Genomic DNA, 17,135 nt, shown 5'->3' with positions numbered 1-17,135 from the left:
AACATGTCAACTCGTCAACTTTTGAGGATACAATTTGCCAAATATAATTGGAATCACGTTTCACTGCTTTCTATCAACACACTGTATGTCATTTTATAATTCTGGGAGTCTTGCACTGATCAGAAATAATACACAGCTGGATGAAAATGTGTTGAGAAAATGAATGACGAGTTAAATATTTCTGTGGCATAAACCACTGACAACTTTTATGTGCAATGCTATTAACACTGCAGTTAAATTGTAATTGATTAAATGTGCATCATACACTTAGAATGTCATGTCTGATGTAGTTGGGATCTAAGGGAGATTTTACCCCTGTCCCTACAATTCCTCTATTATACTAAGTCATTGCCAATGATAACCACAAAGAGAATGCACCATTCTTATTCAATCATTCAAACAGCAAGGTACCAAACAATTCAGTGGGCACCGGATCACCATGAACATCAAACATCATTCTCCTGGGGAACAACGTCACCATCCCTTTGAATTGGAATAAGACAGGTATTCAAAAAGCTCTTAATTTTGGCTCCCTCTGGCTGAGGATGATTAAAGTTCCAAAATTAGATTAACCATGTTTCAGAAGCAACAATCCATCTTCCAGCCGGATTAAGCCACTTGCAATCTAAGCAATCCTGGCAGGAAAACTGAGTGTCCCGATAAAAGCTGCCATTGTATCTGCAGAACTAATTTAGATCCTGGGATTAACTGTTTAAAAGTGTGAGGATAAACTTGTAAAGCTGTTAAAAGGTATATGGAATACTCAGTTTTATGAATAAGGGATAAATTACACAAAAGCAAAGACAACTCTTAACACTCATGTGCCTGGTGGAAACGAGGCTAAGTTGGAGACCAGCTAAACTGGAATGGGGTACTTAACCATTCCTTTCTTACTCTGATCTGGTTGCTTGCAATATTAAATTGCAGGCAGCAATGACATATGCCCAAAGGCAGAGTGGGAATGGGGGTGGATCCTCTTTAAATATGCAGATTGAACCTGATCTGCCATTTTAATCAGAGGGCTGAATGGCTTGAAGAAAGTTCTCAACGCTGAAAATTACAGGTTAAGCAGAGCCTGGTGACAGAAACAGAGACCCAAACTAATGACTCTCAGTGAGAAGGAATAGAAGCAACTTGATCAATGATATCTCCTGAAAAATAACAGGTAGAGCAGTGACTTATTTCTTCAAAGAAACAGATGGTAGGATACTTTGTAGTTGAAATACTCTACCAGCCTTTCTTTCTCCTTTAAATAAAGTCATCAAACAAATCTCACGATAGACCCGTGTCTGTCAGATGATTTAGTTTTAAATGAGGAAAAAAATGATAAAATAGCCCTTGGGTTATCGTACCACATCAGTCAAACATCATTTTTGTGGCTAACTGGTGCTAACCAAGTGGTGAAAGTAAAGCTCATTGTCCTGAGTTCAACATCATTTTGTCAGACAATTATCTTGTGGTTAATTAGGCCTGTGATTTTCCCTATGGGGTATGTGGAACATTCCTTGTTGCAGTCCTACTCCGGCCCCCTTCCACAACTCCTTCTCCGGTACATCGATGATTACTTCGGTACCGCTTCATGCTCTCGTTGGGACTTGGAAAAATTTATTAATTTTGCTTCCAATCGCCACCCCTCCATCCTTTCCACGTGGTCCATCTCTGACACTTCCCTTCCCTTCCTTGACCTCTCTGTCTCAATCTCTGGTGATAGACTGTCCACCAATATCCATTACAAACCCACCGACTCCCACAGCTACCTCGACTACAGCTCCTCACACCCCGCTTCCTGTAAGGACTCCATCCCATTCTCTCAGTTCCTTCACCTCCGTCGCATCTGTTCCGATGATGCTACCTTCAAAAACAGTTCCTCTGACATGTCCTCCTTCTTCCTTAACCGAGGTTTTCCACCCACTGTCGTTGACAGGGCCCTCAACCGTGTCCGGCCCATCTCCCGCGCATCTGCCCTCACGCCTTCTCCTCTCTCCCAGAAACATGATAGGGTCCACCTTGTCCTCACTTATCACCCCACCAGCCTCCGCATTCAAAGGATCATCCTCCGCCATTTCCGCCAACTCCAGCATGATGCCACCACCAAACACATCTTCCCTTCACACCCCCTATCGGCATTCCGTAGGGATTGCTCCCTCCGGGACACCCTGGTCCACTCCTCCATCACCCCCAACTCCTCAACCCCCTCCTATGGCACCTCCCCAAACCCACGCAAAAGATGCAACACCTGCCCCTTCACTTCCTCTCTCCTCACCGTCCAAGGACCCAAACACTCCTTTCAAGTGAAGCAGCATTTCACTTGCATTTCCCCCAACTTAGTCTACTGCATTCGTTGCTCCCAATGTGGTCTCCTCTACATTGGAGAGACCAAACGTAAACTGGGCGACCGCTTTGCAGAACATCTGCGGTCTGTCCTCAAGAATGACCCAAGCCTCCCTGTCGCTTGCCATTTTAACACTCCACCCTGCTCTCTTGCCCACATGTCTGTCCTTGGCTTGCTGCATTGTTCCAGTGAAGTCCAACGCAAACTGGAGGAACAGCAACTCATCTTCCAACTAGGCACTTTACAGCCTTCCGGACTGAATATTGAATTCAACAACTTTAGGTCGTGAGCTCCCTCCCCATCCCCACCCCCTTTCTGTTTCCCCCTTCCTTTTTTTTCCAATAAATTATATAGATTTTTCTTTTCCCACCTATTTCCATTATTTTTAAATATTTTAAAATCTTTTATGCTCTCCCCACCCCCACTAGAGCTATACCTTGAGTGCCCTACCATCCATTCTTAATGAGCACATTCGTTTAGATAATATCACCAACTTTAACATCTATGTCTTCTTTTGTTCTATTGTTGTTGACATCTTTTGATGATCTGCTTCTATCACTGCTTGTTTGTCCCTACAACCACACACCCCCCCTCCACTTCTCTCTCCGCGCTCCCCACACACCTTAAAGCAGCTTATATTTCAACTCTTTCTTGGACTCGAACTCAAGTTCTGTCGAAGGGTCATGAGGACTCGAAACGTCAACTCTTTTCTTCTCCGCCGATGCTGCCAGACCTGCTGAGTTTTTCCAGGTACTTCTGTTTTTGTCCTGTGATTTTCTATTGAATTTCCTGACCTTTCACCTGTTTGGACCTTTTCCCATTCTTCCCTCACTTTTTTTACTTTGTGTATTTTCCCCTAAACACCGATTCAACACATACAGCTCTGGCTTCAATGGTCATTTTGGCCAAGACTAAAATTATCATCTAACATAAAAATCTCAATCAGAAACATCCAGCATGAAGTTGGATTTTACTGTGTAGGTGAAGTAATAAATGAGGGATTAGGCACTAGTTAGCAGAGGAATGTGCTCTAAAGTTGGTTGAAGGCCAAAGTTTCCCTTTAATGGATAATTAGATTTATACATAGGTTCATAAATGTCTAATTACAGTTAGAAGCAAAATTGCCTTTTCTTGACAACTTATTTCCTCTAAGCTAGTATATTAGGTACAGTAAGTGGTGACTCATTTTCAATTCATCCACATTAAATAATGAATTTTGAGACCACAATTTATAAGCTAATGCCCTCGTTCTTAATGGATTGATTTCCTAACATTTGCTAATGCATGGTTCATACAGCTAGAACATAAAATGGCAGTGAATTCTTTAAGAGTTCTGTTCGAAGGCAAAGCATTTGCCACAATTCAATGTACAACAATTCAACAATGAAACACAGGTCATTTAAAACACCTCCAGCACCAACCAGCCCTGCATATACAGATTAATATAGCCTATGGAGCAAAAGGTCTATTTCAATATGGTCTTAGAATCACACAACACAGAAAGAAGCCAATCAGCTCATCATGCCTTTTTGTAAAAACTATCCAATTAGTTCCATCCCCCTTCTCTTTCACCATAGCCCTGCAAAACTTTTCTTTTTAATTACATATTCAATTCCCTTTTGCTAGCTACTGTTAAATCTATTTCTACCACCCCTTCAGGCACTGCATTCCAGGTGTATGTACCCTTCTGAATTTATATCATATGGGTTTCATCAAATGCAAAGCAGAAAACCTTTTTAAAAAATTATTGGTGATACATTATTGCAATTATCACCTTTGTTTTGGTCTGATATTTAACCTTTACCTGCCAGGGGTCAAAGCTCAGAGAAGACCAATGTTATGGAATATTATACAATTTATCGAATCTTTAACATGACTCAAGTGCAGTGAGCCAACTGCTAGTGTCAAGCGGAGACTGTCTCCACTGTGGTTCATTCAGACCATACATACTGAATGGTGACAGGACCAGCACAAAATGCAAAAGGAAAGTTTTCAAGAATGACATTAAAAAAAAGTTGTGGAAGACAAATATATTCCCAAAGGGACTCATAAGGAACACAATGATTACTTGGATGAAGAGGGACATATTAACGACTTTTAACAAGGCTTCACGAAATAGACGTCATGTCTTACAAATCTAATGGTATTTTTTTTGAAGTAGTTATGAAAAGGGTGGTAGAGGAAAGCACAGTAGGTGTTGTCTGCACAGACTTCCAAAAAGCTTTTGATAAGGTACCACACAAGAGGCTTCAGTACATGATCGAAGTCTTTGGTCTCAATGGTAAAATATTGAACTGGATTGAAAATTGGTAGGTGGGATGCAGCAATGTGAATTTATACATAGATTCAGATCTGTTTGGAGATGACTTACCAGTGGTGACCCATAGCGAACGATGTTCCTTTTTGATATTTTTATTAATCATCTGGTTGTAAGTGTTGGGGGAAACAATCTGAAAATCTACAGATAGAAACATAGAAACTTGGAGCAGTAGTAGGCCATTCCGCCCTTCGAGACTGCTCCGCCATTCAACATGATCAGGGCTGATCCTTTGCTCAATGCCATATTCCCGATTTCTCTCCATACCCCTTGATGTACCTTTTATCCAAAAATTTATCAATTTCTTTCTTGAATATACTCAGTGACCCGACCTCCAAAGCCTTCTGTGGTAGAGAATTCCACAAGTTGATCACCCTGAATGAAGAAATCTTTCCTCATCTCAGTCCTAAATGGCCTGCCCCGTATCCTGAGACTGTGGCCCCTGGATCTAGACTCCCCAGCCAGGGGAAACATCCTCCCTGCATCCAGTCTGCCTAGCCCTGTTAGAATTTTATACGTTCCAAACAGATCTCCCCTCACTCTTCTAAATTCTAGTGAATACAGGCCCAGTTGAACCAATCTCTCCTCTTACGACAGTCCTGCCATCCCCGGTATCAGCCTAGCGAACCTTTGCTGCACTCCCTCTATGGCAAGTATATCCTTTCTTAGATAGGGAGACCAAAACTGCACGCAATACGCCAGGTGTGGTCTCACAAGGCCCTGTATAACTGCAGAAAGACATCCCTACATCTGAACTCAAATCCTCTTGCAATGAAGGCCAACATACCATTTGCCTTCCTAACTGCTTGCTGTACTTGCCTGTTTACTTTCATTGACTGGTATGCAAGGACTCCAAGATCCCTTTGTACATCCACATTTCCCAATATATCACCACTTAAATACTCTGCCTTTCTGTTTTTCACACTGAAGTGTATAACTTCACATTTATCCATGTTACACTGCATCTGCCATGTGTTTGCACACACACACACAACTTGTCTAAATCGACTTGAAGCCTCCTTGCATCCTCCTCACAACTCACAACCCCGCCCAGTTTAGTGTTGTTAGCAAACTTGGAAATATTGCATTTGGTTTCCTCATCTAAGTCACTTATATATATTGTGAAAAGCTGAGGCCCAAAGACAGATCCCTGCGGTACACCACTAGTCACCGCCTGTCATCTGGAAAAAGGCTCATTTATTCCCATTCTCAGTTTCCAGTCTGTCAACCAATTCTCAATCCATGCCAGTATATTGCCCCTGATCCCACGTGCTTTAATTTTTCCAACTAGCCTCTTATGTGGGACCTTATCAAAAGCCTTCTTGAAATCCAAATACACCATATCCACTGGTTCTCCCTTATCTACTCTACTCGTTACATTCTCAAAAAGCTCCAGTAGATTAGTTAAGCATGATTTCCCTTTTATAGACCCATGCTGACTTTGTCTAATCCTGTTAATGCTTACCACATCTTTTATAACAGACTCTAGCATTTTCCCCACTACTGATGTTAGGTTAACTGGTCTGTAATTCTGTTTTTCCTCTTCCGCCTTTTTTAAATAATGGGGTTAAATTTGTCACCCTCCAATTTATAGGAACTCCTCCAGAGTCTACAGAATTTTGGAAGATGACCATCAATGCATCCAACATTTCCAGGGCCACTTCCTTAGTACTCTGGAATGTAGATTTTCAGGTCCTGGGGATTTTTCAGCCTTCAACCTCATTAATTTCTCCAGCACCATTTTTTTTTACTAATACTGATTTTCTTCAATTCCTCCCTCACTAGATCCTTAGTTCGCTAACATTTCCAGGAAATTATTTGTGTCCTTTTTTGTGAAGACAGCACCAAAATGTGTGTTCAATTCTTCTGCTACTTTGTTCCCCATTATAATTCCCCCTGTTTCTGACTGTAAAGAGACCTACGTTTGTCTTTGCTAATCTTTTTCTCTTCACATATTTATAAAGCTTTTACGGTCAGTTTTTATATTCCTTGCAAGTTTATTTTCATACTCCATTTTCCCCTTCCTGATCAATCTTTTTGACAACACTTGCTGAATTCTAAACTGGTCCCAATCCTCAGCCTTGCTACTTTTTCTGGCGTCTCCTCTTTGGATCTGATACTATCCCTAATTTCTTTTGTAAGCCATGGTTGAGCCACCTTTCCTATTTTACTTTTGTGCCAGATGATTGGAAAATCTATGCGAGTGTTAGGACTGTAAAAGATGCTCGACTGCTTTAGGTAGATCTGAATGTGCTGAGAGATTGGGCTTATGGCTGGCAAACGATGTTTAATTCAGACAAGTACAGTGAAAAAGGCCTATTATTTTAGCCTTGTACAAGACTTTGATCAGGCTGCACTTGGAATTTTGTGCCCAGCTTTGGTCTCCTCACACTGTGGGTGCTCTGAAGCTTTGGAAAATGCATAGCGAGTAATTTCTAGTATAAAACATCAAGATAGGCCATAAGAGTGGGCCTCTACACATTAGAGAAGTACAGACTTAGAGGTGATATAAGCTAAGTTAGTTAGCAAAGATAGTTTGAAGTTTGTGTTCCAGTTGATTGTTTGTACCAATTAAATAGGTTCAGGAATCACAATTTTAAGTTGTATAACACCAGGTCAACTCAGTGTCAGCAATTATTTAGTGGGTAGCACTCATGCCTTGAGTCAGAAGTTTGTGGATTCAAGTCTCAGAGAAGCTGACACTCCACTGAGGGAGTGCTGCACCATCAGAGATGCAGTCTTTTGAAAAAGACATTAAACCAATGTCTACTCTCTCAGGAGGACATACAAGATCCCAGGGCACCACTTCAAAGACGAACAGAGGAAGCATCCCGGCCAATATTTACCCCTCAATCAACATTACTAACATTGTTTATAAGTTAATTATCATGTTGCTGTTTGTGAGAGCTTGCAGTGTGCAAATTCTCTGCCGTATTTCTACATGACAAGAGTGACTACACTTCAAAAAATACTTCTTTAGTTGGAAAGCACTTTGGGACATGCAATTGTCGTGAAAATATAAATGTCAATTCTTTCATTTTTATCAAGGTTAAATATCAGGAGGTGGTTCATTTCCCAGAGAAAGAATGGTGGGCCTCTGGAACAGGCCGTTGTCTCACATGATGGATGCTGATTTGCTGGATTCCTTTAAATGAGAGCTAAACCTGTTTCAGATTCGGTGAAGATCACACCTTACAAAAGGGAATTTGGAGCCAGAGAGATCTCTTGGACTACTTTGGATTGCCTTGATGGATGGGTGAGAAGTTTCTCAGATCTTACACCCGCTATTTGGCCTGGGGTTTGTTTGGTTTACTAACCCTCTTAAGAGATCACATAAAGGGGTTTTGCTTGGCAGCCAACAGGCCCTTAACATTAAGTTGTAAAATTCAGAAAGCATGCCCTGCATTGCCATAAAGCCAGGGGGTTGCTCAGTGTTGAGACTGCAAGTTCTGAGGCTGTTGGGGGGGCGGTCTGGGATTCTACAAGGAGGCTCATTCAGAGTTTGGTATGCTTCATGCTTCTGCATTTTGGACCAGACCCTTAAGTTAAAAAGTTGATGGACTTCTGCAGCACATGGCATCTCATGCTGAGTCCCTCTAAAACCACACCCAGTGCATTCTATCTCCACAATGCCAGCACCACAAAAGAATGGCAAATCTACATGGATGGCCAGATACGAAAGCATGATCCCAACCCAACAAACTTGGGAGAGACTAGATACCAGGAACATCTAAAGAAAACAGCAGCAAAGGTCAAATGCTGAGCACCTGTCTGACAAAGATCATCACACACACACATCTTGTGGAGACTTAACTGAATGCAACAATGCACATCATAACTGGAACCCTCCACTCAACACCCCTCCCCTGACTTCCTGTCCTCTCAAATATCATTCCCCCCCCCCCATATATCTGCCACTAACTTACGAAAATTCACAAGCTGGTTGAAACCATCCATGCTACACCTCACTTACTGCTCCATGATGACCTCTTCAACCCATCTAATACCCACCTTCCATCACAGTGCCCCATCTGAAGCATCCTTCCTTAGCAAGATCCACCAGCAAACATCCTTTGAACCAAGAAATAGGAAACACAGGAAGTCACAAGCAACTTCCTTGTGACAAACCCCATCTGCCAAATGGCAGGCTTCAAGCTACCAAGGGGGGTGGGGGAGTGGTCATTGTTAAACAGGTTTAGCCAATCTCCACCTCTGGGGCCTTAACACAAACCCCTTATGCACTTGTGGAGATATACAAACAACGCTGCACATTACCGAGGAGTGTCTTCTCTACAGACTAATTGGTAGACTAGTCACCCTAAACTCAGCCAATGGCTTAGGGCATTCGCATTAACTAAATAACAATAAAGTGATAACAGGGTTTCAACTGAGGTGGAAAATGTGTGTGTATATACAAAGCATCACAACTGTATGGGACAGGCTGGGTGGACCAGAGAGTCTTTACCTGTCTATCACTCTAATGCTCGTAACAGATCAGAGGTTGAATCTGGTACCTTTCTGGTCTGTATGGCTCAGTTGGATAAACAGGCTGGGCTGCTGGGGGAAGTTAGGAATCCTCAAGCATTATTACAGCAAGTTATAGGCTGTCTCTTTTTTAGTGCCTGTTTCAGTGTACTGTACTTTGTTTCCTTAATAAGTTTGGACAGTTACTGCATCTGCTTTACAGATACACAATTTTTAAAACTGATTTTCATTATTCCTGTGATTCATGCATTAACATGGTAAAATATGGCCACTCCAATAACGCTCAAATAATTGTGGCTCCCCATGAGCTAATTCCTCATCATCCTCTTTAAGTCAGGAATACTAAGCAGGCTTTCTCACTGAGATAATGCTGCTACATGGATGAGCAGTGTGAATATTTCCACATGACATGCCATAAGAAGGTGAAGTTAAGTCGTTATATACACATGCATGCGCAAGTCTATTTTCAGTCCTGGGTTGGATTTGCCACTGGGCAACAAAGCATGAAGCAAGTATATGCAGCTCTAAACTATCAAGTCAACTCCAATGTAACTTGACAAGAGAGTACCCAATTCCTTAGTTTTCAACAGAGTAATGTAGCCTGTCAGCCTAGAACCTAATGTACCATTTGCTGTTGGATACTGCAAAACTATGGCATGCTACAGTTAAAAGGCAAAAGGCCAAATATTCCAAAATCAGCACAATTGCTTTACAGCCTAACTGGGATAAAAACATATTTATACTGTCATAAGATCTCAAGTTACATCTCTGATGCTCCACATAAAACACAACTTGAAACATAAGTCAGCCAGCCAGCCAGTGTCATGCATCATTCCATGAATTAAAGAACTTATTGAATTCTTCTTAGGTGGTAATACAAATGGACAATCAATAGGCTCCTCTCTTCTTTAAAATGGAACTGAATATGTATGAAAAATGTATGATTAGCATAAATTTAAAAATCAACAGCTACGTTGAAATGGCCAGCTGCAGTCCGGTCATATGTCGAGTCTTTCATGACCCCAGGATGTCCAACATGTTTCACAACCAATGAAGTACTTTCTTTTAAAAAATGTCATTACTTGTTATGCTGGAAATGCTTCACTTCAGTTCACTTAATCATTCAGCGAAAATAGATCTGTTCACATATTTGCTATTGTTGGACCTCATCACTGTCTTCATAGTGAAAAATGACATTCATAACTGTGCAGAAAGACATAATGCAGCATACCAACTATCTCCTAATCCAATATAAAACAATTCATTCATATTATACAGATGAAATTCAATGTAACAACTTACTCTGTTGAAGATTGTACTTGATCTACAAATGGTGAGTTTAAGTCACTTGGAGATGTGGTTGAAGTTATTGCAGAATGGCTTTGGGAGTCAGGCTGTGCTGGGTGAATGGAAATCACCTTTGAACTCTTTGCATCAAACCTTGTAGGACTGCTAGGGCTCAGTCTTCCAGGGGTTGGGCTCTGCGGCCTTGCTGGTGCTGGGCTGGTTGATCTATTCGTTGATGATACCTCAGCCATGTTTTGTCCTGAAGATCGCCTGTTTTTCCGTCCATCATCCCCATTTGGGGTCAGCTTCCTCCTGTCTCTTCGTGCATTTGGCATCTGTCCATCATCTTCACCGTCTTCATGCTTCAGTGCATTCTGAGTACAAGAAAATCATAGTGAGATCTGGAACACATTTATTATTTCTTCTGGTAACATAAAACTTTATGCACAGAGGAATTGGAAACGTTGGACCAGCTTTTCCACTGTCAAATCCTGCATGAAAACAATAGAATTATTTCACAATCAGAATTGAGTATTATGACTTTGATATGAAGGCAAAATCGCAATCTAAAACAGTCCAGCATCCAGGTAGTCTTCCACCATTAATACACCAAGATACCAGTTTTTAACATTCTATAGTTATTTGGGATGAACTAATGGATGCGATCTTGCTCATGCCTGGTTTTCATCACTCCACTATTGGTGGCCATGCCTTAGCTGCTGGTGCTCCAAGCTATGGAATTCCCTCCTTAAACCTCTCCACCTGTCTCTTCTTTTTTAAGGCACTTAAAACCTACTACATTGTGCAAGCTTTTGGTCACATCCAAATGAATTATTTTGTGAGTTGGTGTCCAATTTTGTTTGATAATGCTCCTGTTAGACCTTTTGAGATAGTTTACTGCATTGAAGATGATGTATAAATGGAAGTTGTTGTTGTCAGATTTTAGGTAGAATAAATAAATGAAAAAAATGGAGAGGCAGCAGTCTAGTGAAATCAATATAAATGTCTACAGCCCTTACAATGATTGCACTCTGAATGGAAGTGAAGGGGGATATATACAAACTTAAGATCTGCCTATAGAGTTAAGAGTCATTTTTTACAATGCATTTTTGTGTTACTGAAATCTTAAAATTAAGCTAAGAACTTGCTATTCTTTTTACTGGACATTTTGCCAGGTTTCCTCTACAGTAAGCTGTTTTGCCCTTTACAGGCCATGAGTCTACATACAGGAGTGGACCGGAACATTTTAGTAATTCAGCTCTTAAAGGCCTCACTATACAGGCAACAATAAATGAATGGAGAGAAGGGGGAAAGAGCTCTGACAGAGGGCATTGGGGAACAAGACAAAAACAACAGCAAAAAGCAGATAAAGAGCAATGCAGCAAATTTAAATATTCTATATACAATTTACTTGCCCAGTAAACTAAACGTTTTCCCAGCATTTTCATGTTGATTATCCATTTATCCATTTCTAGAGTCCAGGATGGATCAACAATTTTTAATATTTATTTTTGTAATTTGTTTGTATAAATATAAAGGGAAAAAAATCTGTTTCAAAACAAATGGTCATTTATTTGAAAATACTGATCATGATCTGGAACAAAGACAAAGCTGTGTGATTACGGATGAACTCAACATTACCCAATACTTTCGAAATGGACTTTTAAGAAAAAAAATCTGAGATCATTCTAGAGAACTCTAAAAATAACTCAGTTATGCCTTATAAGGAATCAAAGATCCAAGTATTGCTACACAGTTAATCTGACCACAGCCAAAACTTCAAAAGCATATCATGTTACACAAATGGACAGGTTTCCTATTTTGCGAGTACCATCTGATTTTATGTGCACCATCTAACTTATCTGTGGGTTTTTACACCTAAGTTTCATATGACACTGAGCAATGGAAACAAAAAGTACAGTATTTTCGTACATACTTAGTGTAGCAAGAGAGAAATACGGAAAATCTGAGGAGTGTCCAGAATGCAGCTAATTATGGAAAAGCACACTGATTTATCAAACGCTGCATAGAGGTGAATCAACAAGAAAATATGAAAGGAATGAAGTTTGGTGTACGCATTTCAAAGTAAATGAACAGCCTCCTACAGTTAATAATAGAAAACTGCTTCATCCTTTTAAATGCCATCCTTTCCAAGTAAAAACTGCATGAAATCATTTGTTCTTTGCTAAAACTAATGTGTGAATGCATTTGCAAATTGAGTTTCTATTCAAAATAGCCAGACTCATTGGGCTGGATTTGACCTTGGGCTTCAGGACCTGGACATCAAATGGGGGTCTGGAGGCCGCACGTGCCAGCAGCAAGACCAGCTCGGCACAATTCCTGGAGGTGACCATTGGCCACCTCCGAGGACAGGGTTTAGATGCTGCTGTCTCAATCAGAGGACTGGCAGCAATGGAGCCCCATTGGGAGAAGTAGGTGATGCTGAAGTAGGTAGGAGATCTTCAGCACCACTCAAAATGAAGATGCTCTTGGTAGGATAAAATTAAAATCAGAGGGTCCCAGCTGGCAAGACACTCTGATTGGAGGAGAAGCCCCTCTAGATGGTTTGTTGGATCTGCAGGGGCTGCCTTTCCTGTCTGTGGGCCCCTCTTTGGAGGATGGAGCCTCTGGCTCCAATGACTGCTTGACCATTTCCCATACCGCAAAGGAGGTTGCCTTGATTAAGCTGGCAGCTTCCACACATGGCAGGGGCTTGGTCCACTGCCAGCAAAATGCCAGCAACCTGGTAATATCACTCCTATGACTCATTGGCTGTCTGCCTCCAAAGTGCAGAGTCTTGTTACAACTATTCAGGGCATTGGTGAGACTGCACCTAGAGTACTGTACGCAGTTTTGGTCTACTTACTTAAGGAGGGAAATACTTGCATTGGAAGCAGTTCAGAAAAGACTCACTAGGTTAATTCCTGCAATGAAGAGGTTGACTTATGATGAAAGGTTGAACAGGTTAGATCTATGCCCACTGATGTTTAGAAAACTGAGAGGTGACCTTATTGAAACATGTAAGATTCTGAGAGGGCTTGACAGGGTGGATGCTGGGAGGACATTTCCCCTCATGGTGGAGTCTAGAATTAGAGGACACCATTTAAAAATAAGGGGACTTCCACGAAGATGAACCTGAGAAGGGATCTCTTCTCTCAGAGGATTTGCCAGCCTTTGGAATTCTCTGAGAGAGAGCAGTGGAAACTGGGTCACTGAATACATTCAATCCAGAGGCCTTGGATAATGCTCTGGGGATACGGGTTCAAATTCCACCATGGCAGCTGGTGGAATTTAAATCCAATTAATAAATCTGAAATTAAAAGCTAGTCTCAGTAATAGTGACCATGATAACTATCATTGATTGGCATAAAAATCCATCTGGTTCACTAATGCCCTTTAAGGAAGAAAATCTGCCGTCCTTAACTGGTCTGGCCTACGTGTGACTCCAGACCCACAGCAATGTGGTTGACTCATCACTGCCCTCTGAAATGGCCTAACAAGCCACTCAGTTGTATCAAACCACTATCAAGTCTAAAAGGAATGAAACTGAATGGACCACGCAGCATCAACCTAGGCACTGGAAATGACAATGGCAAACTCAGCCTTGTCGACCCTACATAGTACGCCTTATTAACATCTGGGGGCTTGTGACAAAATTGGGAGAGCTGTTGCACAGACTAATCAAGCAACAACCTGACATTGTCAAACTCATGGAATCTTACCTTTAAATGTCCCAGACACCACCATCATCATCCTTGGTATGTCCTGTCCCACCAGCAGGACAGAGCCGCCAGAGGTAGCAGCATAGTTGTATACAGTTGGAAGGAGTTGCCTTGGGAATCCTCAACATTGACACTGGACCCCATGAAGTCTCATGACATCAAGTCAAACATGGGCAAGGAAACCTCCTGTTGATTACCACGTGCCCGCAACCCCCACCCCCCACCTCACCCCTTGCCTCAGCTGTTGAATCAGTACTCATGTATGTTGAACACCACTTAGAAGAGCAATGAGCGTGGCAAGGACACAGAATGTACTCTGGGTGGGGGATTTCAATGTCCACTACAAGAGTGGCTCGGTAGCATCACTACTGACTAAGTTGGCTGATTCCGAAAGGACACAGCTGCTAGACTGGGTTTGCAGCAGGTGATGAGGGATCCAACAAGAGGGAAAAACCTACTTGACATTGTCTTCACCAATCTACCTGTCACAGATGCAACTGTCCATTACACTATTGTTGGGAGTGACCACCTTGTGGAGATGAAGTCCCATCTTCACATTAAGGATATCCTCCATCGTGTTGTGTGGCACTAGCACCATGCTATTCAGGATATATTTCGAACAGATCTAGCAACTTGAAACTGGACATTCGTGAGGCGCTGTGGGCCATCAGCAGCAGCAGAATTGCACTCAAACACAATCTGTAACCTCATGGCCCAGCATATCCCCCCACTCTACCATTACCATCAAGCCAGGGGATCAACCCTAGTTCAATGAAGAGTGCAGGAGGGCATGCCAGGAGCAGCACCAGGCAAACCTAAAAATGAGGTGACAACCTGGTGAAGCTGTAACACAAGACTACTCGCATGCCAAACAGCATAAGGAGCAAGTGATAGACAGGGCTAAGCGATCCCACAACCAACGGTTCAGATCTAAGCTTCGCAGTCCTGCCACATCCAGTCATGAATGGTGGTGGACAATTAAACAACTCACTGGAGGAGGAGACTCCACTAATATCCCCATCCTCAATGATGGAGGAGCCCAGCACATCAGTGCAAAAGATAAGGCTGGAGCATTTGCTTATTTATTTTCATTTGTATTCATTGTTTTATCCCCACCTTTTATCCTATTTTTGATCTTTTTTCCCATCATTGTTCCCTCCCCCACCTCACCCCCACAAGGGTCATCTGTCACTTGTTTATGTTGTTCTTTCCAGAGTGCTTACCCTTATCCTGCTATTGTCACATTCTGCTTTCTTACCTCAATGCCACCATCAACACCTCCTTTAGCCAGTACCACTACCATTAACACCCCTTTGTTCATGACATATTTGTCAATCTCTCCTTTGCCCCCACCTATTGCTGACCTTCTATCCAACTTCACCTGCTCCACCCCCTTAAACAGTATAAATTTAATCACATTTTTACTTCTCTTTAGCTCTGAAGAAGAGTCATATGGACTCAAAATCTTATTCTCTGTTTTGCTGTCCACAGATGCTGTTAGACCTGCTGAGTTTTTCTAGCAATTTTTGTTTTTGTTTCAGATGAATAGTTACTGCTGGTATAAAAAAGATGTCAAAGAATGAGGTATTTCAAAAACTTGGATAAATCTTTAACATATTCAGTTTAGTTTTGTTCAGTCCTCTAATGTTAACAACATCCAGTAGGTTCCTTGAGCTTCAATGTATGAAGGAGCTGAATTGACACACTGTTAAGTGCTGTAGAAGATGCTTGGCCAGGATTCTAGCAAGGAAGAGGCACAGGCGTATCAGGTATTTACTTAAAAACTAGCTTACTTACACCATTTACAGTGTGTACATGGTGCGTTATCAGGAAGGCACATCACCCCTCAGGGCTGCCAGTCTGCTCCCTACAATACCTCACACCTGTCTGCCTGATGTCAGTGCCACATCATCATGTGCCCCATATATTAGCATATCCATTTTGTTAATCCCTTACACTACAAATTAGTGATGCCTCCTGAAAGTCTGTACAAATTAATGCACGTCCTACAGAACTTTCTCTTTTAGACAAAGCTCCTCCAATGAAATTATCAGTTTTATCTGATCTACTTTTAAAAAATTTGACCAAAATAGACCAAAAAAACCAAATATGAAAAATTCCATATGCACAACATGTATCTGAGAAAAATGACAAATTACTTATCCAGGTGAGGCCACCATCAGCAATGAGAACTGATGCTGAGTGATGTTTTTTTCCCTTTTTCCTGTATTTTTTTTCCTTTTAATCTTGGATTTTCTTATTTATCTAAAGCAGGTTAAAGTTAATTCCAAATCTTTCAAAGCTAACACAGATGATGAGAATCTCTCTTCAATGAGAGATCATACCACTGAAACATAAATACATATTGATGATTACATGCACGATTCTTTCAAGTGTGATAGGGGCCCCAAATAATTCAGAGGGAGTGTAGCTGTAACCAATTTTGCAATTATTTTCTAAGGGTGAAAGAACAATCACAGCACATCAGCACCTGGTATGAGATTCTATTTATATTCCATACCTCCCTGGGGAGGTTTAGGAGGTAAATGGTCCTAGAAGATACTATACTTTGTTACAGCTGAGAAACATCTGTGTAGCAGGTGTGTAATTCATGCTTTAACATATTTTGTTCCTTTTGTACACTGACGTGATCTCTACTCTGGAATAATTGAGGAAGGACAATGTTATTAGTGAAACTGTAGGCCCTTTTCTGCAACATGGAGAAAAGCCCCCGAGAGCTTTGCTCATCATGCACATCTACACTTCACTCCCTCTGATCCAGTGGTACGTGTGGAGCAGCCATTATAAATCAACAACCGTGCACAAACAATATAATTCAGTCGTCACGCCAGTAGGTGTGACGATACACAAAGCATCTAGTGTAATAAAATGTTACATCTTGAAATCAATCCCAGAAGTGGGTTGACGTTTTATCAAAATCATGCTGCCATAAGTGCAGCACATTCAATGGCCAGACTTAGATCAGCTGCCT

At 41.5% G+C, this 17,135-nt stretch overlaps 1 protein-coding gene across 2 annotated transcripts in view; it reads right to left on the bottom strand.

The window, feature by feature from the left end:
- fhod1 (formin homology 2 domain containing 1) overlaps window positions 1-17,135 on the bottom strand; it is a 332,893-nt gene that overhangs the window by 96,699 nt on the left and 219,059 nt on the right. For both annotated transcript variants that reach the window (XM_041192317.1, XM_041192318.1), the window contains exon 10: window positions 10,437-10,795. In XM_041192317.1, coding sequence (XP_041048251.1) covers window positions 10,437-10,795 — 359 coding nt within the window. The remainder of the gene's footprint in view (window positions 1-10,436; window positions 10,796-17,135) is intronic.

The sequence above is a fragment of the Carcharodon carcharias genome, chromosome 7, assembly GCF_017639515.1.
Source record: "Carcharodon carcharias isolate sCarCar2 chromosome 7, sCarCar2.pri, whole genome shotgun sequence".
NCBI lineage: Eukaryota > Metazoa > Chordata > Chondrichthyes > Lamniformes > Lamnidae > Carcharodon > Carcharodon carcharias.
The sequence above is the reverse complement of the archived record's forward strand: the minus strand, read 5'-3'. Positions and strand labels throughout refer to the sequence as shown.